Below are 24,440 nucleotides of genomic sequence, written 5' to 3' on the forward strand. Positions count from 1 at the left end.
AGGTTGTGTTGTCTAATGGTTTTAAGTTGAACAATTCAGACAAGTGTATTACAGCAAATTTGATGACAGCGGTCAATGTGTCATAATTTGTCTATATGTAGATGACATGTTGTTCTTTGGAACGGATTTGCCACAAGTTAAAATGACAAAGTGTTTCCTTAGTTCAAAGTTTTCCATGGAAGATATGGGAGGAGCGGATGTCATTTTGGACATAGTGATAAAGAGGGAAAAAGAAAAGTTAATCTTGTCACAATCTTATTACATTGAGAAAGTGCTCAAGAAATTCAATGTGAGTGAAGACTATACTTCTCTTTATTCAAAACCTATGGATCCTATTATAAAGTTGATACCTAATGAAGGTGATGCAGTTTCACAACTTGAATATGCTAAAGTAATAGGTTGTTTGATGTATGCCATGACAAGTACTAGACTAGATATTGCTTATGTAGTTGGTCAACTAAACAGATACACTAGTAATCCTAGTATGCTACATTGGCGAGAAGTTAGATGCTTGTTGGCATGGGCGGAGCCACCCAGGGGGGGGGGGGCTAGTGGAGGCCCTACCCCCGTGGCCCAACTAGTGAAATATGTAATATATAGTATGGCCCCCTAGAATAACTAATAAATAGCTAATATTTGTCCTACATATCATGATGTTAGTGATAGCCCAATTGGTTTGTTGGAGTTTTTCGTTGTAATAACTTGGTGAGAGAGAGGTCTCAGGTTCGATTCCCTACTTTGAGCATTTTTTTATTGCTTTTTTTTTGGGTAACTTTATCGTTTCTTAGCCCCAATAGATTTTTATTCCTGGCTTCGCCCCTGCTTGTTGGAGTATTTGAAGAAAACCAAGGAGTTTGATTTGTCTTATAGTGGATATCCTTCGGTTGTAAAAGGGTATTTGGATGCAAGTTGAATCTTTAACAAAGATCATTCCTCCACAAGTGGATGAGTTTTCCTATATAGGGGAGGTAACATTTCATGGGCTTCTAAGAAGCAAACTTGTATTGCGGACTCCATAATGACATCGGAGTTCATTGATTTGCATTCAGCTGGTAAAGGAGCCGAATGGTTAGAGGATCTCATGTTTGAGATTCCTTTGTTGCCAAAACCGATATTACCAATAGTGATACATTGTGATAACAATGTTACATTGGCAAGGGCTTATATCCAAGTTTATAATGGTAAGTGACAGGGTAAAGTCGTATCCCCTAATCAAAAGTAATTCCTAAATCCTCTAACTAATGTAGATAGGGAAGTAGGGTCGAATCCACAGAGAAACGAGTCTTTATATTCCTAATTAATTAAAGTAATCTAAATTATAAAGTAACCAATATGTAAATTTGGATATAAAACTAAACTACAGAGGTTAAGAATAAGGAGAAAACAATATATAAAAGGATCTAGGGCATAGGTTCACCAATAAATAATATTCCAGGGTAAAACACAATAATCAATCATCAATGCATACATTAATTAGATCATAAAGGGCTTTCGCTACGTATTACAATCACACAATTAATTTACCTGTATTAAATCTCATCTCTCGAATCTCGACTTAACCATTTATAAATTAACATGCCTATTGAAACTAGACCTAAACATCAGTTCTCATCTGTCGAATCTCGAATCAATATTGTTAAAATCATGCATAAAAGATCTGCGCAAATCTAGTCATAGAGCATTAAATCAATCAATAGGAAATTAATCTAGCATTGACAATTAAAAACAATAAATTACCCTTTCATATTATATATGGATCCCCCACAAACCCTAGAAATAGAACTACTCACACATAATAAAAACTAAACTAATCAAAGCAATAAAACAAGACATGATCAAAGGAATAAAATAAATAGCTAAGATTAAGAGAAGATAAATTGTTACCAAAGAAAATCTGGAATTAAGAATAGAGTTAAGAACAAAGTATAAGAGAGAGAAACTAATCTAAAAACTAAGTGTAGACACCCATTTGTGTCTCCCCAAAACCAAACCCAGTGATGAGTGCCTTTCACGTCGAATCTTAATCGAATGAAGTGAAAGTGTGGAAAGTTTAGTGTTGCGGAAAGTTTTAATTTCTTCTCTCTTCTCTCTGTTTTTGAAAACCTATTTTAAGAAAACAGCCAATCCAGTTTGGTTGGCCCATGATATGGGTCCAATAGTAGTGTAGTTGGATAGGGCTTGAAAAGACCTTTCCAACGATATATTATAAGCCTAATTCCGATGAATATTGAGGAAGTTATGGCCAAATTACTGAACTGGGCCCGGTTTGAGCCTTATATGCGGCCCAATGATCTAGAGGAGGGCCTAATATGGATTTATCATTCCTAATGCAATTAGGAATGATTTTAGTCTTCTAGATTCTTCTAGAAGGTTCTTTTCATTCCTAATTCAATTAGCATTGATAAATTGACTTTTGTTGAATTTTTAGAGTTTTAATTAAAATCAAAGAATATTTTTGAGGAAAAATACGATTTTATCCTCCTGTACGGCAATTTCTATCTGATTTTAAGAAAACGCGTGAATTTCTGAGTCAACGCCAAACGCCAGCTGTAGCGCCTGGCGCTAATGTTGGTGTCTGGCGCCAATGGCCAGCGTTGGCGCTAACATTGTTTTATCTGCGTCAGAACTCTGTTTTGATGTTTTATCTTTTTGGCTGATTTTCTTTATAAATAGCGTTCTAAAAACTCCGTTTTAAATCAGTTTTTCATCAATTCTCATCAGCAATAATCAATTTTCATCAGTTCTCACCAACTCTCATCAAGATTCTCTTGATTTCTCTCTCTCTCTCTCTCTCTCTCTCTCTCTCTCTCTCTCTCTCTCTCTCTCTCTCTCTCTCTCTCTCTATCTATCTATCTATCTTTTCTAAACTAGCCTTTTCACAAATATAAAAATTCCGCATTCATTAGATTTAGAAACACCTAGCATTGTTCGAAGTTGCCTTCGCCCTAGACGTGAAAGGTTTAATTTCTGAGGGTTTGGTCCCTAATCTCTCTTTCAATTATTTAATTTAATTGTTTGTTTATTATTTTCCTTGAAGTTACTAACGTGTGTATTTTGTTATTAGAAAGAGGTACGAGGCATCCAAGTAAGTACTTTAATGGTTTAATTGATATTATGATATAGAAATTATGCTTAGATTGTTATTATGATTTCTAGTATCATGTCTAGGGTAACTTTAATATTAAGTATGATTAAAAGTATGATGCTTCCTATATTCTTCCTAATATTTATCATTGTTAGTATCATGTTAGGGTTAAAGTTTTGATCTTTATTGTTTAGTGACATGCTAGGATTTGTTATTAATCTTGTTAGTATCATGCCTAGGATCTTGCTATTAATATTATGCTTTAACATGATTATTATAATTATGATTATGATTATAATTATAATTTATTATTATTATGTTGCTTGATATTTATTGTAATTACTTGATCACACCTTTTATGCATGTTTAAAGGGAATTTGTACTTGTAATCACGCTTAATAAGATAATTAATAATCTTGTTAGGGTTAATTATGATTATAATTCAAGTGATCGCCAATAATAGATTTATTTCTTCATTAATATTCAACCAACATAGATAAACAGGTTTAGGGTTAATCCTATTGATTACATGTTAGCCAGAAAGCGCACATGAATACGATCAGAATAAAGTAGAGGCCTATTATTAGGGCAGGTTCAATCTCTTTTAGGTTGGATTTGTTTCAGCTAGATATCAATAATGCCTTTCTACATGGCACTCTTCATGAAGAAGTTTATATGAAGATACCAGAAGGAGTTTCTGCTCCTGCAGGACATGTTTGCAGGCTTAAAAAATCCTTATATGGCCTTAAACAGGCATCTAGGCAATGGTTTGCCAGATTGGTGGAAGAATTGCAGTTTCAAGGGTTTTCTCAATCAAAGAATGATTATTCTCTTTTTCTGAAGAAAGATGCAGATGATATTGTTTTGGTTGCTGTTTATGTTGATGATATTATCATCACAGGATCTAATGAACAATCAATTTCTGATTTAAAGACTCACTTGCACAAGATATTCAGCATCAAGGATTTGGGAGAGCTGAATTATTTCCTTGGCATTGAGGTTTGCAAATGTGACAATGGTTATGTGTTAACTCAGAATAAATTTACAAAAGAACTTCTGCAGGATTGTGAGTTTGATCTTTCTAAACCTGCTAGTGCTCCATTTCCTTCTGTTTTGAAGCTTTATTCTGATCAATAGGTGATTTGTATGACAATCCTGCTCTATATAGATGTTATGTTGGGAAACTAAACTTTCTCACAAATACAAGACCTGATCTTGTTTTTGCTGTTCAATCCTTGAGTCAGTTTATGCACTCTCCAAGACTTCCTCATGTTCATGCTCTTCATCATACATTGAGATATGTTGCTAGTACAGTTTGTCAAGGTATTTTACTTCAAGCTACAGACCAGCTAACTCTAAGAGCTTTTTGTGACTCAGATTGGGCAGCATGCCCTTTCACAAGGAAGTCTGTCACTGGTTATGTACTCCTTCTAGGTAACTCTCCTATTTCCTGGAAATCCAAAAAGCAAAGTACTACTTCTAAGAGTTCGGCAGAGGCTAAATACAGAGCTATGTCTCATGCTTCAGGGGAGGTTGTTTGGTTGGTCAGACTTCTCACTGAAATGGGTTTATTTGACTTGAAGCCTGTAAAGCTGTATTGTGACAGTCAATCTGCTATTCACATAGCTAAAAACCCAGTCTTCCACGAAAGAACTAAACACATTGAGGTGGACTGCCATTTTACCAGAGACAAGGTCCTAGAGGGTTTAATTGAGCTTTGTTATCTTCCTACAGGACAACAGCTTGCTGATGTCTTTACTAAGCAATTGTTTGTTCTCAGCAGCAGGATTTGTTATACAAACTTGGCATGTTTTTCTCTCCCCTGCCAAATTTGAGGGGGGGGGGGGTGTTGGAGCATATAGCTTGAATCAGCAGCCAGCTCAGCACAATGAAGCTACATCAGCAACAGCCTTACACCTCAGCAATTAGTATTACAGCTCAGCTTTCAGTTTGTTAGAAAAGTTGTTAGAGTTTGTTAGAGTCTGTAACTAACTCTAGTATAAAAGCTTTTCTTCTGCTGTAATTCTAATTATTCAATAATAATAAACTTCTATCTTCTTCGTCAAGTTTTATTTTCCTCTCTAATTTTCTGGAGAATTTCTCCAAATCAAAGTTCAACTGATGAACTTCAACAACTACAATTCTAGGGGGAGCATTGTAAAAGTAACCTATTAGCCGATTAATAAACAAAAATCCCTTCAAGGATAAAATGGTAATCTACTTGAATTTAAAAAAGCAGCAAGTAAGCCGTTACTTACACCACCAAAATTCGACCGTTAGTCAGATTTAAAAACTCGAAATTTGACATGACCGTTGCAAAACCCGCTCCATCTCTCTACATTCTACACCCTTTCTCCATTCTTTAACTGAGATCTCAACAATTCTCCCCCAAAACTATTTTTCAAACAACAATTCTCTCTTTCTCTGTTTCGCTCTCGAATATCGGAATAGCGGATCAAACAACAAAATACCAGTAATGGATTCAAAACCCCAGCATCCACTTGACCAAATAGCACAAACCCCAACTCACAAACTCCTCGTAAAGCAGTGGCTGAAAGAGCAAGACCTAATACTCGGTCGAATCTCCCTAAAAGAGTCCCAAATCGACGGTGTCCGTAAAGAGATGACCAACCTCTACACCATCTTCTTCCTCTTCCACTCACTCTCACTGCTTCTACTATTCAACACCTCTTTTAGCAACATCACCTCTGCTTGTAAGAAATCGTGGGTGCCGTCTCTCTGCTCATTGGTGTTCTCGATGTCAGTGATCTGGGCTGTCCGATATAAGACCGATGTGGAGGGGCATCTGGAGAAGCTTCTGGAGAGGGAGAAGGAGGACTGGAAATTGCTTGGGAAATGTGTTGAAGAGTTGAAGAGAAAAGGGATTGAATTTGATTTGTTGAAGGAGGTTGATGCGCTTCGAAGGGCCAAGAGTATGAGGATCGAAGCTAAAGCTGTGAGGAAATGGTCTGCTAGAGATTTCGTTTCGCTTTTCTTCTTCTTTCTTTCTTGTCTTGCTGTTGCTCTTACTAGGGTAATCTTATGTAATTAGAATCGAAATCTGTTTTCTTTTATTTTGAGGGGTTTTCATTTTATTTTTCCTTTAATTGGTTTTGGGGATAGATATGGAGTAACAGATTAAGTGCAGAATACTCTGTTCTGCTTTTTGTAATTTGGGAAACCCATAATTTATGGTTATAACAATAACATCATTCATTATTCATTGCTAAGACTAGTAACTCATTACTCCTATTCTACCAATTTTGAATATCTTGTTGATTGTAGTCTAGTAACTCATTACTTTTTCGGGCGGGTTTGGACCGGGCTATTATTGATCATCTCTAATTGTATACTTGGGCAAATATAAACAGATGAGTAAAAAAAAAAACTGTTGAATGATCTCAACTATTGGCAATTTGGAAATTCAATGTGAAGAATATTAAAAAAGTGGATGTTATTATTATTTCTAATTTTGTACATGAATTATGTGTTGTTTGCTATTAGAATTTTACTTAGGTTTTGCATAGTACTCGTGAATTCATGATGACTGATTAAATCAAGTGTAATGCACGCCTATGTTTTTTGTAAAAGCAAATTCAACTTAATGCATATTGGGAGGTAAGAACTACAACAATTTAGGGTAAAACTAGGTTTGTTAGCCCGGGCACTGCCCCCAAGTGTTTGGCATACATGATTTTCGTCAAAAAATATATTCAATAAAAACCAATTTTATGTTACGAAATTTGGTAGTCCGTAATATAAACTTGGAGTCTAAAAGCTGTAAAACCATTCTCCGGTTACATTAGAAAGTAAAAGTATGAAAATAATAATCTTTATTGGGGTATCATAAATTTTTGAATATTCTATTGTCAAAATGCAAAAGATTTAGTTTCCATTCACATATGATGAATTTGCTTATTATATTTTTTGGAGCGTTAAAGCTTTAAAGGTCTTATATTTTCGTGTTTTTTTTATATTACGTTTGTATGCTTTAAAATAATCAATGAAACAATTAGAAAAATAGTTGAATTTTCTTTTCTTGATTATTACATTGCTTATAGATGTAATACGGATAAAGATATATATCACTAAACTCGTGCTTATATTTTCGTTGATCATTGCGATTTTGAACAAGTTTCATATAAGAATCTAAACAAAGAGTTGGGTAAGCAAACTACTTGTAAACATAATAAAAAGCAAAATACAGTTGATGATACATTACTTGTAAAGTTGTAAAACGATTTCTACAACCAAATATCATAGATATGTTGCAACCAAAGAAGCAAAAGGCTCACTAAAATTCAATAAAATTCAATGTTATTATTATTTCTAATTTGGCGCTTAAAAAATAGCTGCTAGACAAAAAAGAAAAAGGCTCACTAAACAAGAATAATAAAAAAGCTAAGTTCAGCAAAGATCAAATCAAGCTAAGAGAATTATCTTTGGCTATAGTACAATGATTTTCACCAGGGTTTTAGTGTTAGAAGGGGGAAGGTTAGGCCACGTCGTGATGGTGTTGGAAACACTTATTGAAATCATCTCAATGAATAGATTATTAATTTTCAATTGTAAGAATATAATATATACTTATTGATAATTAAAGATATATACGTGCCCGAAAGAAATAGAACAAATATTTAAAAATAGATACAAAATAGTACAAATTTCAAATGACCCGATTATCACCCTCTACTCATAGGCCCTATAGAGACGGTTAAAACTTAAGGGTCTGTTCTGTTCAGCTTAATTTTAGTTTTGTTTAACTCCAATCAATTCAGCTCATAATTTCCTCTATTATAAACAATTCATTTAATTTCAATTTAGTTTAATTCAGCCCCAATCAGTTCAGATTTGTTAAGAGATTTTCAATAAATCGGAACGGGCCGTTAGCAAAACAAAAAGCTTATAGGCTGACTACCATTCTCCTCTTGCTTCTAACACTACCCACCTCTTAAGCAACTTGGTCATTCAGCCGTCAAAATTAAAAAAATTACAAATTACTGACAAATTCCCGGCATACAGATTTCTGCTGCTTCATCTTCTTATTACTTCCCTACTAAATAAACCAAGATTCCATTTCATTCTTCTCACTTTCTCTCTCCTCCTTCAATTCTCAGTTGTGATCTTCCCCATTTTGCATTCAATTTTACTACTATGCTATAACTGCTTTTTGTTGCAATTTTCTGGGTTTTATTTAATCAGATGTAAGTGTTTTTTGGCTGGGAGTTTTTCATTAAAATCCCAAGAATCGTAGAAGATGAGAGGTTCAATTGCTTCATCCCCAAAAGCCCCGGAAGCCCGTCATCGTGTTTCTGCTTCAGTGTTCGTCTTCTTTTTCTCTCTAACTTTGTGCTTTGCTCTTAGAGTAGTATGATTTCGGTTGTGTATTATTTGTCGGTGGAATTTGCCATTGTTTGATAATCGACTATAAGTTTAATTTTTGCTGTGTTTAACTTTAATGGGTATTTCATTGTTTTTGTGGGTTCTAACAATGCTCATTTTTGTGGGTTTTTTTTGCTGTGAAGAATGCTATGCTTTTGTATAGTTTGATGTTGATTCAATTGGCATTTTGATTTTCATGGTTTCGGCTTATTGGGTTTTTGAATAATTTACAATGTATATGAATGTTATATGATAATGGGGCTAGTCATTGAACCTAGTTCATCAAGGGTAGATTGTATTTTAGGGATATTTTAAGAGATTTTAGGCTTGGCCTTGAAAGGTAGGCAAATGTGGAGAGTGGAGGGGAATGTGTGTGCAGAGGGATGTTGACTTCCCCATTTAGGTTCCTAACCTAGCTATTTGGTGAAGGGTTGCTAAGTTATTAAGACTCAAATACTCTTGTTGGGTATAGGTAAGTGCTCCCATGTTTGACTCGGCTATTTTCTGAAAGAAATCCATGGTTTTGGACTAAAATGAAGGTTTGGAGAATCCATATCCAAGTCGGAGTGTTGAGGATTTGACACGGGTACTTGAGGTGCAATGAACTAGTGAAGAGTCCAAGTAACATAGGTATTGAGTATGGGGATGATGTAGTACTTATGCTGAACAAAACGAAGCAGTCATTTATATTTCTTGTATTTAGTAGGGTGAGCTGCTCTACTTCTTGTGACTGTGCATGTGAGTCAGTGTGTGTGTGTTTTAGGTGGGGGTGAAGAACTGGGAAGTAGGGAGAGAAGCTGCAATTAGTCATATATGATGTTTAATAGTATAAAATACGACCCAGTAATAGTATATAAATGCTTTCCGATCATTGTCAAATTATTGGTAACTTTTGGAGCTAGTTTAACTTTACTTTTAGCTCCAAAACAATGTGGTGTAGGAGCTAGTATACTTTTCATAATGTCGGCAATAAAGTGTAGGATAACTAAGATTCATTGAACCAGTATTTTATAGAGTAGTAATACTATATAAATTATAATCATTTCTCTTACATTTTTGTTAAAGTTGTTGGTATAGATACAAAAAGAAAATTTGATATTTTGGATCTCACGTTTATCTTCTTTGATTACACATGTTAGCGGCCTTATTGTCTTATTCCTTACATTCTGATTCTCAGTATAAGGGAATGTGAGCACTGTTAGTAAAATTGGATTTAAGTCATTTAACAATGCCATTTGCCAGTCTAGATAGTTTGCTTGTTAATGTTTCTCTGTCTCTTTGATTTCTTTCAGCGAAGAGTCCAGCAAAAGAAGGTCTCTAAGACACAGAGATAGTAAAGATGTAGAAAAGGCATCACATACTTTCTTCCAAGATAGAAGTTATTACTGCAAGTTTACCCCAATAAAGTTCATCCTGATTGTCATTTTGTTTGTAATGTTTTTGACACTTCTTCACTCGCCATCCCTTCAGCATACAGAAAATATATCGAAATCCAGTTCTTAGTAAGTTTCATCTATTTCACTGTTCAATGCGCTATTCCTGTGGTTTTAGTTCAATTTATGTCAATCAAATTAATTCAAAGCTTTAACTTTCCTGCTATATTTTGCATTATCTGAATCAGTGACCACTTCTGCCGGTTTCTTCTTTTGAATTCACTTATTTCCTGTGTGTTTTTCCCCCCCTGAATTTTATAGTAGTGACTATCATTTTTCCTATGCAATTTGCTTAATACGGATTTTTTATGAATGCAGGATGAGCATTGTAGATAGATGGAGAGGGGATACTCATGTTGACAAGCGCTATGTATCTGATCTAACTATTGATTGGAATCACATCTCCGAAGTCTTGGAAACTCTTAATGATAAGAATGACTATAAGGCTATAGGCCTGTTAAATTTCAAGGAAAGCGAAGTTGATAGTTGGCAGGAAATGTTACCTTCTCCTGAGCATATGATTTTGCATCTGGACCATGTTCCTAAAAGTTTGACCTGGGAAACGCTATATCCTGAGTGGATTGATGAGGAAGAAGACTTTGAGATACCTAGTTGTCCTTCTCTTCCCAGTATTCAGGCTCCTAGAAATGCACGTATGGATCTTATTGCTGTGAAGTTGCCTTGCAACAAGCTTGGAAAATGGTGGAGAGATGTTGCACGGCTGCACTTACAGCTTGCTGCAGCAAAACTTGCTGCTTCTGCTAAGGGGTCATATGATCTGCATATACTGTTGATTTCTAATTGCTTTCCTATCCCAAATCTCTTCCCCTGTAAGGAACTTGTGTCACGTGCTGGGAATGCATGGCTGTACAAGCCCAATCTCAATACCCTAAGAGAAAAGATTCAGCTTCCTGTTGGATCATGTGAACTTGCCCTCCCTCTCAATCCAAAAGGTATTATGTCTTTGTAGATGTTATTCTATTGATGCAAGTCTGTCTTTTGTATTTTTAAAATCTAAATATAAATATTCGTTGTGCTGAAATGTTTGGTTTTAACTCTGGATGTGTATGTGGTTCTATTTGAATTTATGATGTGGCATTAGTATGAGGTAATCTTAGACTCATAGCTACATGGCTTATATTTAGTTCAGCCTACAAGAGTCAACTATTGCACCAGAACACCACTCAATTTGGTGAGGACGCTGTCAGTCCTTGTTGGCCCACTTTAGCATGTGCACAAGGTGTGTGGAAGGGTGCATGCTGTTAAACAATAAATTGCTTTGTGATTAAATTTCATACTGGTAATTATTTTTTTTCCTGTGCTGGACATAACTTTAACACAGACACACATATGTATCGCTCTGATGAATGAGAAAGAATAGCGAATTAGCCAGGATATTTATAAAAGCTCAGTTAGACTTATACTTAAGTACCTGCAATGCCATATTGATAAATGTATTTCATTGACTGAGGTGATATAAATTTCTTAATATGATTTTTGAATTTTGAAAGAAACATTCTATTGGGAGATTCGGGACAAATATTGAAATAGAAAAAAAAAAAAAATGCTGGCTCTGGAAAGTGTGCAAAGTGCACTTTTTCCCCGGCAATTCATTTCCTGTCATTTTATCATTTATTTGATTTAAAATTTTGCATACAATTATGTAAAGCTGGGTTTTTGTAATGAAAAATTATTAAATTTTTTTCACAATTCTTAATTATGACCAAATAAAATTATGCAAGGAGAAACCAATGATTTTTTCGGTTGAATCCTTCAGATCTAACCGAAAAAGATGGAAATTTTTGGCTTTAGAATAAGATGTCCAAATTTCCATGGATGATAGTCATGTACTATTTTAGCTTGTTTTTATGCCTTTCCTTTTAAGGAGTACCAATAGTTTATTATTAAATGCACTTTCCTTCATCCCTGAATTACCTGTAATAATGGTGTCATTATATTGTATACTTTAATTTTCAACATCCTAGTATGGTTGTACACATGACCAAGTGTTCTGTATGCTGCATGATATTTACTAACGTTTAAAATTTTAACTTGAACTATTATATCAGCCTATCTATCTTCTGGAACTGCACATCGAGAAGCATATGCTACTATCCTTCATTCAGCACATGTATATGTATGTGGAGCCATTGCAGCAGCGCAAAGCATTAGAATGTCCGGTTCAACCCGTGATTTAGTCATACTTGTTGATGACACTATTAGTGATTATCACCGAGGTGGTCTTGAGGCTGCAGGTTGGAAAATTCATACCATCCAAAGAATCAGGAACCCTAAAGCTGAACCAGAAGCCTATAATGAGTGGAACTACAGCAAATTCCGTCTCTGGCAGCTAACTGATTATGACTAGATCATTTTCATAGATGCAGACCTTCTTATACTCCGAAATCTCGACTTCCTATTTGGGTTGCCAGAGATTTCTGCCATAGGGAACAATGCTACTCTTTTTAACTCTGGGGTTATGGTAATTGAGCCATCTAATTGTACATTTCAATTACTAATGGACCACATTAATGAGATTGAATCGTACAATGGTGGGGACCAAGGCTATTTGAATGAAATCTTCACGTGGTGGCATCGAATTCCCAAGCGAATGAATTTTTTGAAGCATTACTGGGAGGGTGACGAGCCTGAAAAGAAAGAAATGAAAACTTGGTTATTTGGTGCAGACCCACCAATACTTTATGTGATCCATTACCTAGGCTTGAAACCATGGTTGTGCTTTTGGGATTATGATTGCAACTGGAATAATGAATTGTTGCATGAGTTTGCCAGCGATATTGCTCATAAAACTTGGTGGAAGGTGCATGATGCGATGCCTGAAAACTTGCATAAATACTGTTTGCTTATGTCTAAGCAGAAGGCAGCATTGGAATGGGATAGAAAGCAGGCTGAGAAAGCAAATTACACTGACGGCCACTGGAAGATAAAGATCAAGGATCCAAGATTGGAAACATGCTTTGAAAACTTCTGCTTTTGGGAAAGCATGTTGTGGCACTGGGGTGAGAAGAATTGGACCGACAATGCAACTACTTCATCTTCACCGGTGTCAGGGATTAAAACAGCATCTCTTCCCTCTTTGTTGTTTCAGGGTCCGATTTTTGTCCATAAGAAATATAGACTCAGAGATATAGCAAACATATACAACCTATTTTTCCTGTGAAAATTTTATAGAGTATGCTGAATATGCAGATTGCATTGCCGATTCAAACCCTCTGAAGTTTTAATCGCTAGTCGCCCAGGAGTCTGATTCAGCATTAGGCCTGTTTCAATCTGATAGATCTATGTCATGACTTGCTGCAAAACCTAGTTACATACTTACGTTTACATTACACTCCAATGTCTTGCAAGAATGCACATTATCATTGCACCTATGAAGGCTGTAATCCAATTTTCCTGTCATGGAAAATGAAGCTCACTTCCTAAAGAAAAAAAATTCAGCTTCTTGCCTTCTTGCATGAAATGCAAATCAATAGGAAACACCTTTCAGCTTAGCATCTCTATAGTATTTATTCAATCCGATGCAATAATTATCTACTTCAAACTCTTTAGCGTACCCCTTCACAAATGCTCATCAATTCCATGAACAAACTGCATGTAGTGTTTCGTTGCTCGTGGTGGCACCTAAGATTTTAGATTAAATTTTGTCTACATCATTGTTATTTTCTGACTTTTTTTCATAAAGGTAAAATTGTGACCATATAACGAATGAAGCCATGACCAACACTTAACTCAATTATGCGGGATTATTTGATTTGGGCAAATCTTAGAATTTGTTTTCGAATTTGCTTCTAGGAATGAGGGGTTTAATAATCAGAAATGCTAAGAACTAAATGTTTGATGATGCACAATGGAATATGACAATTGATATCTAATATAGGTAATTGTTGAAGGATCTTTTATTATTTTGGTTTAGTTGATTAACATTTTCATTGATGGGAAACTTTAACTTAGTTTATTGATATTTCCTTTATCCGCTCCTTAAATTATGAGACGTGGTTGTATTTCCTATCCAAGTATCCATCGTGCATCATCAAAGGGTTCGATCTAAAAAGAGCAGTTGGTGGTGTTGGCAAAATCAGAATGACTCTAAAGGACAATATTGTTCGTACGATCAATACTTAATCAACCTTTCTATTTCTTTATTTAACGCGATAATTACCTTAATATCAGTTTTTTTATTTTTTAATTTTTTTTTTTTCTCTTTTTCCTTCGCTTGATTGTTGATAAAAAATCTTGACCCAACACTATTAACCTACTCTAGTCTATAATTCCAATATGGGTCGAGCTAAGCCAACTAGCCACCATTAACGACCACACCACTTACCATATCAAATCACTCTTTGCTTATCGACTAAATAACACATATTTTCAAATTGTTACCCAACATCAAAAAAATGGATTTAATAACTTGGAATTTGAAACTTCCTTTAGTTTCCCCAAATAATTTGAACCGCCCAATCAATAGCAAAGAGAAGATAATCTTTCGATTTTGTAATTACCCTTTACAATTTAATCATCTTAGGAATAAACCCTTTTCAATTTCAATCACACATGCAAAAAAGAAGAAGAATTTGCAGTTGGAATCACCAGTTCTTCAACCCAGCATTACTGAAAAAGTAATTGAAGTTGATGAAGACGAAGAATTTGAAGAAGATGATGACCTCTTAATTACTGATGATTTTGACGAAGGTATCTTATCTTATTATTATTTTTTTCTTTTAACAAATATTTCCTCAGTTTCACAATAGTTGCAACGTTTGTTTTTTCATGAATGAAGGCATTGATATTATTAATTGTGTATTAGTATTATGTATAAGAAAAATTTATATAGAAAGTATACATCTTTGGTGAACTTGAAATTTAGATTTTATGTTACCTTGATTATATGTTATGTAATTATGTTATTATATACTTCGTAATTTATTTTTATAACTAGCCAAATGGGCTAATGTTAAATGGGTTTTTCATTTTTTTGATATTTTGTAGAGGAATTCTTAGAAGATGATGGTGATGAGGGTTACTTTGAAGATGGTGATGAGGGTTACTTTGAAGAAGATTATGATACAGAGAATGCTGAAGCTTATGTAAGTTGTTCAGTTCAAATTAGAAGTATGAATTAGAGCTGCTTTGATTTAATTACCATTTGGCTGATTGAGCTTTGGTGGAAGGCTGGAGATGGTGCCGAAGGCGGTGGGATATCACTTGCTGGTACATGGTGGGATAAAGAAGCATTAGCACTTGCTGAAAATGTTACTGACTCCTTTGATGGTGTTTTGGGAATATATGCCTTCAGAACTTTGCCAAACTCCAGGATTCAAGTTCGGATTGAGAAGCTGACTACCAAGTAATTACCTGATTATGTATATCTCTTGTTCCGCGAACCAAAATCCATGATTCATTTTGATTTCAGTAGTTAAAAAGATCTTGCTACATTTATCATAGAGTTTTCTTTATGTTCATGTATCTATGTGCTTGTTTGGTTGAAATTAAAAAGGCATGAAGTGGAAGTTCTTGGAAAAACATAAAACTTTAGAGTTGTTTGGCTGATAAAAACACATTAATGTCAGAAAATTTACTAATCTTAATATAGAGGAAGTTGATTTTTCCCTTAAAACTACTTGCTGAAAAGTTCAGTTTCCACGTCTAACCAAACAACAATTTATTTTGCTGGAAAATTGAATCACATGGTAAAAACTTCTTAGGAAGCTAGGAGGTAGAACTATATGTTCAACTAAACAACCACTATATCTAGTTTCATGAACTTGGTAGTGTTTTCTCTAGAAAACCCTTGTATTTGAAGTTGAGTGATGTAACCATACATTTTGTGCAAGATTTTTCAACAATTTTGATGATGGGCCTTACGTTCAAGATTGGCTGTATATTAGGCCAACACTAATATGACGAGAATCCTGTGACCTTCGACATTTTAACTTGAGAGCTGAGAATAATTTGAGTACTAGAAATTCCTTTACAATTTTCCAGGGATTTGAAATTATGGCTAATTTCAGTTTGCAAATTATTTGAAGCTTAAAGTAGTAGTAGTCTATCAATGTTAATGCCACTCCTTTTCTGATTATTCATATCCTTTTCACTGGCCTCTTGATCGAATGAGCTGGATAATTTTTCTCCATTGCCTCACTAGTGTTCCATGTTTATTTTTTAAAAATTGCAATATTACATAACTCTCTGGTAGCAAAGAGACAAAGACTAAAGATCCAACCTAAGTTGAGAAAAATGGGTATTGTGTGACAGATTTAATTTGGTGATGTGAAGAAGCATTAGATTCAGTAGAAGAATTTCTCGGTTATTTTTAGACATTGCATATTAATGTTTCATGCTTGTGTGGAGCTAAAGTTGTTAAGTATCCTTCCATAACCCGTACTCACATCATTGCATTGCCCTGTGAAAGATACCTCCACCTAAGAAATATCTTTCATGAATTAAAAAAAATCCAGAATTTGTTTCATTTAGGGGGCGTTTGGTTGGTGTATTTTTTGAATTGGAAACGGATTCGATTAAACCAATACCGTTACCATGTGTTTGGTTTGAAGGCATGGTAACAATTACCATTACCTAAGGGTAATGATTATCCCTTATTTGTTACCTCTCAAAAACTTGTGGTAACAAATACCCTTACCCTCCTCTTAACAAATACCCTTTCTATGGTTAAACCAAACAAATGAAAAGGTAATAGCTAAATGATTCCTTTTCCCCCTCTTATTTGTTTCCTTTCCACTCCGTATCCACTTTTCAAACCAAACGCCCCCTTATATGAAAGAAGAACAAACATAGACAAGAAATCTATTCTCTTTCATATTTGTTTTTTCTAGTTTTTAGTTCAAGTCTATTATCTGAATTTTTTTATTGTAATGGGAAATCGTTATTATGAAGCTTGGAACCATGAGAAGTAACATCATGTCATTTTACAGGTATGGTTCTCCCAGCATATCTGATATTGAAGAATTCTCAACAGCCTATAGGACACGGCTAGATGAAGCAGAACTAGCTAAAACTGTGCCAGAGAATTTATCACTTGAGGTACTTGGTTTCTTCTTTTTGACTTGTAGAACTTTTCCAAACTAACTTGAGAGAACCCTTTTTTAGTGATAAACTGATAAATGAGATATGCCTAGACAAGCTAATTAATTATCTTTGTTTGCATGAGGATGTTTGTAATGTCTGCTTCTTGTGATCTTCTTGATTAATTTCTGTTTCTAGTATCTATATATCTATTCTGTAGTGTCATTGCATGCATAAAAATGCGGTGACCAGCAATGAAGGATAATTTTGCATCAACATCGACATTTATAGCAACCCAATGGTTTGTTGATGAAAAGATAGGGTTGTCTCTAACCTCTACGATAACAAAGTGGATGTTTTTAATAGACCCTAAAGTTACAGCTATTTTATTGCTTTGCATATGATAAGAATGTGGACATGCCATTATGATAAGCAAAAAAATGTTTTCTGCTTTATTGGTAATGGACAAGTAACCAATACTGTCATTCACTTGTTTTAAAATTATTAAATTCCTTTTTAGGAGATGGTGTGTATGAGCGGGCACATCCTTAAGTAAACAACCAAATGGAAATGAAAAAGAGAGACTGTAATAGTTCAATCAACCTTGCCTTCCTCTTGTACTACTCTATGTCGATTCACTGATTTGTCAGTCTTTATTTTTGTGTAGAATTTTTTACATAGCCTCCTTGCTGCTGCTCTGAGATATTTTTCTGTCGCATTTCTTCCGCTGCACTTCTCAATCGCAGTTGCTCTTTGTCCTGAATTAATAGGCAAGAAGTTCAGCTAGTATAGGGCATTGTATGCCATCTCCGCTGGATTTTCTTTGGCATATTATTTTCAGATAATGTGCATCTAGAGTTTTCCAGAACATTCCTATTCTTTCTTACAGAGATCCCAAATTTTGCTGAGGTGTGTATCCCAATGTGGGTTGACGTTCCACATATGTCTCTTTGCCATTGCTTTGAGTATACTCCTTTTCTTAGGTCTTGTTGTCTTTAAGTAGCACCCACTTTGAGTTGTCATGAATCCATGATAGCTTTGATTGTTTGAACCTTTTAAATATGTCATATACCTCTGATCTATTGGCTAAAATCATCAATGAACAAGATAAAATGCTTGGTACTGTGAACTTGTGAAGAGATAGTGTTGTGAATTCGTGAATATCTGTGCGGAAAAGTTCTTGCTTTTAAAACGGTTCTCTTTAGGAAAAGGTCATATAGGTCATTTTTGATATAGATACAGGGCAATCTGTTACCATATTATATTCCTGTGAAGTTCATTGAGGGCATTCCAATTTTAAGCGTTTATACAACCTGAGAGAATGTCTTTTGAAAGATTTATTACCATTTCTAGCCATTTGTGCTACGCTTAGGAATTTTGCATCATATTATGGAACTAATACTTCATTAATACTTTGTACTTTTTCCCGTTTGAATGGAAACAATACCCTTGCCTGCTGAGTGCAAACTGTACAATAGCTCCATTTCCCATTCAAACTGGAATTTTGATGAGGTATACAGCTTGCAGAAGATATTAAAACTGTCTTTATTGTGTTTTATACCAAAAAAAATAAAATAAATTCTTGACAAAACAATTTTTTTTCTGTTTAATTTTTTTATTTTCTACACTCCTGCTGAAAATGACCAACCACATACATTGTGGTTTTCTTTATGTTCACAGTCTTTCTCTGGCTAACTTGTTTTTTCCAGAGAATTGCATTAAGAAATGTACTGTATTGTGGCACTTTATCACTGTATTGAGTTTTATCAAATCCTTGATTTCTGACTGATTCTTGTACAATTTGATTGTTTGGCCTTTAATTTTATGTGCAAAGCAGTTTCAGAAGAGAGCTGTGTTCTCTTGGAACTTATGCTCATGTGTGAGGCTGTTAACAATGGTCCCATTAGCTTAATCATACTGAGTGTTATTAGGCCCTTTGAATTTCGAATCTACTGTTAGTGTGTTGAACTTCTGTTAAAGCTACTAAAGCTACTAAAGCTTATTGCATAATTTGATAAGATCAAATTGATCTTTTTTGGTTATTGATTGATGTTGAGGCCTTATTTTGATAAGATCAAATATTTAGTTTGGCCCTTAAATTCTTTTGAGCTCTATATCACTGTTGGTTTTATGGAGAAGAGTGGGAAGGAATTGAGAGAGGAGAATGAATGTATTTTCTAGTAATTGTATGCTTTCACACAAACAAAATTCAAATTATTGACCTCAATTATGTTACTGTACTAACTAGAATAAGGAGATATATTGAATGACAAACTTATACTGCTTGTTTTGTAGAGGATATATAAATTGTTTAAATTTATAGTCCTGATATAGGACTGGCTTCCCTGGAAAGATGATAGTATCTTTGTTGAATACATCTAGTTCCTCTGTAGTTTAGGCCTCAGTTCATTATCCTACAAGCTGGTTTGGCTGATGTTGCTGTGAGCAATCATTCAATAGCCTCTACATATGTTTCCTGTTTCTGGTATCTCTACTAAATTAAAGAACCATGAAGCACACAGGATTTTAGCCAGCTTTACTGATTTTCTGCAGTGAAATGGTAAGGCTGACGGTCCATTTGTATCTGTAACAAGTTCAGAGCATCAACCTTATGTCTTTTGAAAGACTTTCTGGCTTAGCCAGGGTTTTACTACTCTATTTATGCCGGTTACATACCCTTTGGCTTGTTTGCCATTAATGTAGGACTCAAACAAAGAAAATACTGTTGTGTTATCTATAGTCTACATATAATAAGTTTTAGAATGGCATTGAAGATCAAATACTGTTTCTATCATCAGTATTCTGTGGGATGCATGGAAGTAATCTGACAAAAGCATAAATCTGAAGTCATGAAGACCAAGCATAACCTTGCAAGGTCAGGTCATGATAAACTATTAACTCTTGTGGATTTTGGCTTATGTTCCACTATGTTACTCGGACTGTTAAAAGGGTTGGACTCAACTGTTTAATGATTTCTTTTTCCCTGATTTAGTTTAATCCAAACTTAAGGGTTTATTGTTGATACATATATTAAAATGTAGAGGATTCGATGCAAGTTCTTGAGGTGAATTGAAGAGTCCAATCTTAATAAGAGTTCGGAGTGTGTTCATTGTGCCATGACGGTGTTATTTCAATTTAGGCACTCAGGCAGTCAACCTGTACTAATAAATTTTGTGATTGTTGAAGTGGACAAAATCATCATCGGGAGTGGTATTTTATTATTAAATCTGGCCTTTAGCGATTCAAGATGTTTGGACATTTTATGATGCCAACATTGCAACCTTTTAATTTTCTATTAGGTCTTGCCTCTGAATAACATCTTATGCGTCGAGACAAGTCTGAATTCTTGCATATGAAATCCTGGAGATTAGACTGTTCATTTTATCTTACTCATATCCTCTCTTTTTTTCCTTTTCCCCTGTAATCATCAATATTCTATTAGAAATTTAAAGCATGTGTTAATTAAGTCTTGCCATTGACAAACATTTAGGGAGCGTTTGCTATGGAATTATTAATATTGGAAATGGAGTGGAAAGGAAATAAATAAGGAGAGGAAGTGAATCATTTAACCTTTAGTCCTTCACCTTTTCATTTGTTTGGTTTAACACATGGAAAGGAATTAGTTAAACTTAACTCTATTTTTGTTTGAGGAGGGTAAGGGTAATTGTTACCTTAACTTTTAGAGAGGTAACAAATAGGTGGAAACCATTACCCTTACACTATGTATGGATAACAATAGTGAAGGGATAGGGATGGGAAGGAAAAAGAGGGAAGGGAAAGGAAGGAGATGGCTGATGGGAGGGAGAAGGGAGCTTCCATTTTCATGGAGAGATTTGGGGGGTTTGGCAATCGACGGTTGGTTGTTGGTTTGTTTGACTAGCTAGAAGTAGTTGTATGGGTTGGCCTTTTAAGTTATTGTTTACAAAAGTGTTTGGTAAAATTATTAATGGTGGTTAGCTGTTTATTAGTGATAAAGTGGGCCAACAAGCCAAAAGCCAATAGAAAAAACTACTCTTATTAGCTTTTGGCGGAAAAGCTAGCTTAAAAGCCAACTACCAAACATATTTTTTGGCTGTTTGACCAAACTAAAAAGCCCAAAGCTAGGCAAAAAGCCAATTGTCAAACACCCCCTTGGTTTATTAATGGGGGAAGAAAAATGGATCATTTCAATTCCCTCCTCTTCCCTCCTTGCACTAGCTACCTAAATAAAGGATGATGTATCCTTCCTTTTCTCTTCCCTTCTTTCCATTTCTCTATATCCAAACAAAGCCCCGTTTAGTTTGATGTAAAATGTTTTCATGGAAAATGATTTTTCCATTTTTTTTTTTTTTTTTTTTTCCATTTTCCTTTGTTTGGTTTGTTAAGGGGTGGAAAACAATTTTTCCAAGGGTGGAAAATTCCACTTTAATGATGGAAAAATTTTCCTTCACAAAACACTCCTTACCTCTTTTTTTACTTCTCTCTCATTCATCCTTACATTTCTGCTCTTATTTTTTTATTTTTCTTGAACTTTTCTTGTATGCAACCAAACAAAAGAAAACTAATTTGCAATTGTGCTTTTCTTTGAAAATATGTTTTCCATAAAAACTAATTTTCCATTGAAAATGTTTTACATTAAACCAAATGGAATCATAGTGTTAGGTAATTGGTAGTTGTTTTCCAAGGTTTCTAACCAAATATTTGGCAACAGTAATGGTTTAATTGAATCCGTTCCAAACCCTAAAAATACTCTTATCAAACATGCTCTTAGATTTTTCCTGCGTTTCCAGCATCTTCCTGTGCAAAGTGGGATTTTACTGTTTGGAAGAAACCACTTGCCTCTGATCTGGGGCTCTTCAGATTATATTGCGATCTGTTTCATTCTTCATTTTGTGGGTCAGAATTGGATTGTAACTTATCTCATAATAATTTTGACTTAAAAAAGTCAATTATCTCTTTTTCATTTTATCTCGACCTTATCAAAATTAGCATAACATGTTCAATGTTTTTCTTTTTTGTCCTTTCAGGTGTCTTCTCCGGGTCTTGAGAGAGTCATTCGCATTCCACAAGAACTTGACAGGTTCAAAGAGAAGCCTATGTACGTCAGATATGTCACCGAGGCTGCTGATTCATCTTCCGAAAATGATGGTGTTTTCAGGCTTGTTTCATTTGATCTAGAAACAGAATGTTGCACCTGGGGTTTAGCTGATTTGAGGATTAATAGAGAAAAGGCAGGAAAAGGGAGACCGATGAGTAAAAAACAACGTGAATGGCGGGTGACAACTCCTTTTGACTCCATCCGTTTAGCTCGCGTCTACACTGAAATTTAATATGATTATATTATAGACATGTACTTTCGGTGCTGTTTATCGTCGTTGATCTAGAAGTTTTTAAGAAATTAGGAGACCTGCAGCTTTCAGGATATTCTTTGGATAGCATCAAATAAATATTTTGACTTAGCAGAATCCATGTAATAGATATACATTGTCCATGCTGTTATAGTAAAGTATAAAAATGTAACTTAAATTTAGGGGATCTTGGTCCTTATTGTTCATCTGTAACTATAATTTGTACCTTCTTATAAATGACAGATTGTTTATTTTAAGCGCTCAAACTGTTATCGTACTATACAACTATGTTCTTCAGTGTTTCTGACAGCAAAAAGATACTCTTTTTTTTTTTTTCTTCTAATTTTTCTCCTGATTTTTTTTTTTTTTTACTGAATTTCTTCAGTGAAGCTGACAATATGTAATCGTTGATACTGTAATCAGATTTAATTATGTCTACTGTATGTTTCTGTTTTATCAAGGATTAGAATTTTGCGAGTCTTATTGTTGTAATATGGCAGCTTAAATTCCTTAATATATATCAGATGAACTGCTGCTTATTGTTGTTTCTTTTGAGTTGGTTTCGCTGCCATAGGATGGAATACAATAGCAAGACAGGACTCAGTAATGTTTTCTGCTGGAGTTTCTCCATTATCTGAACATGAATCTTGCAAGTAAGCCTCTTCTTCGGATTTTCTGCTGTTTCAACTTTCAACCTAGGATACATGGACACTTCAACTTAAATTACTCGGATTTTATATGCCAGAATTTGTACTTATTTGAAGGTACCCATGTTATCTCTCCACTACTCCCACATGAGTCCGGACATTTACAACTTTGATTTTAACTTAAAAGGTTAAAACTGATATTTTCCTAATTGAAATAGCCGAGTCTGACACTTGGACATATACTCATGTCTAACATGAGCTTGTCTAAAATGAATAACTTGTCTAAAACGAATTAAATTCTCGTTTTTGTGCAAAAATCCGATTATCACTTTTTTTTTTTTTTACTACAAGTCTACAACTTCTATGTTCAAAGTCCAAAGTAAAATACAAATCGACTCCCCTAACCTTCTAGATTACATGAACCTAAGCACAAATCATTCCATGAGAACAGAATCACTGCAACAATAACAGTTAAAAGTTGGAAAAAAAACATGTTATACTTTGGATTTTATCATCTTATCAAATCATCATTTTAAGAATTTCTGAAATATTTCCCTAATTTTTTTTAAAGAAGTCAGAAAAGAGTGATGTTTAAGATATTTGCAATGACATTTCAGCATGCGTCACACAGTAGGAGGGGACCGTTACTGTTAGTATGCTTTTCAGTGCCTTTAATCATATCATAATGCAATGCAAGATTTACCATTGTTTGCCTCAAAGTTGCATTGGCATGCATTATTATTATTGTTATTTTCACATGATTATTAATCATACCCATCACATTATACGCCCTTCTAAATTGACCCTATACGGCTTAACGGCTCTACTACATCACCATATCATCCCCACCTATCATGTAATGGCCTTATGGCCGCCTATCGGAGCTTACTATCATCATTTCTCGGCTCCTATTTAACCTTTATCCGAACTTATTATTATACACTCTTTGTTTTATTTATAAGCTAGAGTTAGATTTACACATTTGTTGAGATATAACTTTGATCATCAATAAATTTAATTAAAGGTTAGTAAAAATTAATTTATCAAGTAGACATTATGCCAAATCCTACAACATATTATATGATCACATTTATATATCAGTAAAAAAAAATTAAAAAAGTCAATGATGACATATAAATAGTGAAAAATCCCAATTTTGGCTTATTAAAAAAAAAAACGGAGGGATTATTTTATTCCCATTTATTTATTTATTTTTAAGACTAATTTCTCGAAATTTCAGTTTAATTTAGCTTAATTTATTTAATTAAGTCCAATTTACTCAAGTCGACTCTATTAAGTTCAACTCATTTCCTTTTTTTTTTTTTTTTTTTTTTTTTGACAAGAAGAAAAAGGGATTTCATTAATTAAATATCGCCAAACGGTACTTACATATAATTCTTAAGAATTCCAACACAAGTACACACCTTAAAACTAAATACATCTTATAATTGATTAACAATCGCCTTTATAAAAAGCTTCATCTGAAGCAATACAATCTGTGAGTTCGCACTGATTCGGCTTGAAA

The 24,440-nt window shown here is 34.4% G+C and overlaps 3 protein-coding genes across 3 annotated transcripts; all 3 read left to right on the plus strand.

The window, feature by feature from the left end:
* The first annotated feature begins 5,426 nt into the window (after nucleotides 1-5,426).
* On the plus strand, nucleotides 5,427-6,315 carry LOC145638083 (uncharacterized). The gene has a single exon (XM_081689042.1). The coding sequence runs from the start codon at nucleotides 5,562-5,564 to the stop codon at nucleotides 6,135-6,137; it is 576 nt and encodes a 191-aa protein (XP_081545168.1). The 5' UTR covers nucleotides 5,427-5,561; the 3' UTR covers nucleotides 6,138-6,315.
* A 1,787-nt stretch (nucleotides 6,316-8,102) lies between these two features.
* Nucleotides 8,103-13,224, plus strand: LOC145638084 (putative UDP-glucuronate:xylan alpha-glucuronosyltransferase 3). Its single transcript, XM_081689043.1, has 4 exons — nucleotides 8,103-8,407; nucleotides 9,760-9,969; nucleotides 10,219-10,853; nucleotides 11,970-13,224. The coding sequence occupies exons 3-4, from the start codon at nucleotides 10,220-10,222 to the stop codon at nucleotides 12,266-12,268; spliced, it is 933 nt and encodes a 310-aa protein (XP_081545169.1). The 5' UTR covers nucleotides 8,103-8,407; nucleotides 9,760-9,969; nucleotide 10,219; the 3' UTR covers nucleotides 12,269-13,224.
* Nucleotides 13,225-13,985: 761 nt separating this feature from the next.
* Nucleotides 13,986-22,311, plus strand: LOC145638085 (uncharacterized). Its single transcript, XM_081689044.1, has 5 exons — nucleotides 13,986-14,610; nucleotides 14,908-15,005; nucleotides 15,090-15,265; nucleotides 16,851-16,959; nucleotides 21,948-22,311. The coding sequence occupies exons 1-5, from the start codon at nucleotides 14,316-14,318 to the stop codon at nucleotides 22,248-22,250; spliced, it is 981 nt and encodes a 326-aa protein (XP_081545170.1). The 5' UTR covers nucleotides 13,986-14,315; the 3' UTR covers nucleotides 22,251-22,311.
* Nucleotides 22,312-24,440: the final 2,129 nt, after the last annotated feature.

Source organism: Chenopodium album, chromosome 7 (assembly GCF_948465745.1).
Source record: "Chenopodium album chromosome 7, dcCheAlbu1.1, whole genome shotgun sequence".
Classification (NCBI taxonomy): domain Eukaryota; kingdom Viridiplantae; phylum Streptophyta; class Magnoliopsida; order Caryophyllales; family Amaranthaceae; genus Chenopodium; species Chenopodium album.

Bases quoted from the DNA above. Each gene is read 5' to 3' on its own strand.
- LOC145638085 (XM_081689044.1), top strand. From the start codon at position 14,316: ATGGATTTAATAACTTGGAATTTGAAACTTCCTTTAGTTTCCCCAAAT. The intron at 15,006-15,089 runs GTAAGTTGTTCA...CTTTGGTGGAAG, and splicing joins CAGAGAATGCTGAAGCTTAT to GCTGGAGATGGTGCCGAAGG. The intron at 15,266-16,850 runs GTAATTACCTGA...GTCATTTTACAG, and splicing joins ATTGAGAAGCTGACTACCAA to GTATGGTTCTCCCAGCATAT.
- LOC145638084 (XM_081689043.1), top strand. From the start codon at position 10,220: ATGAGCATTGTAGATAGATGGAGAGGGGATACTCATGTTGACAAGCGC. The intron at 10,854-11,969 runs GTATTATGTCTT...CTATTATATCAG, and splicing joins CCTCCCTCTCAATCCAAAAG to CCTATCTATCTTCTGGAACT.
- LOC145638083 (XM_081689042.1), top strand. From the start codon at position 5,562: ATGGATTCAAAACCCCAGCATCCACTTGACCAAATAGCACAAACCCCA.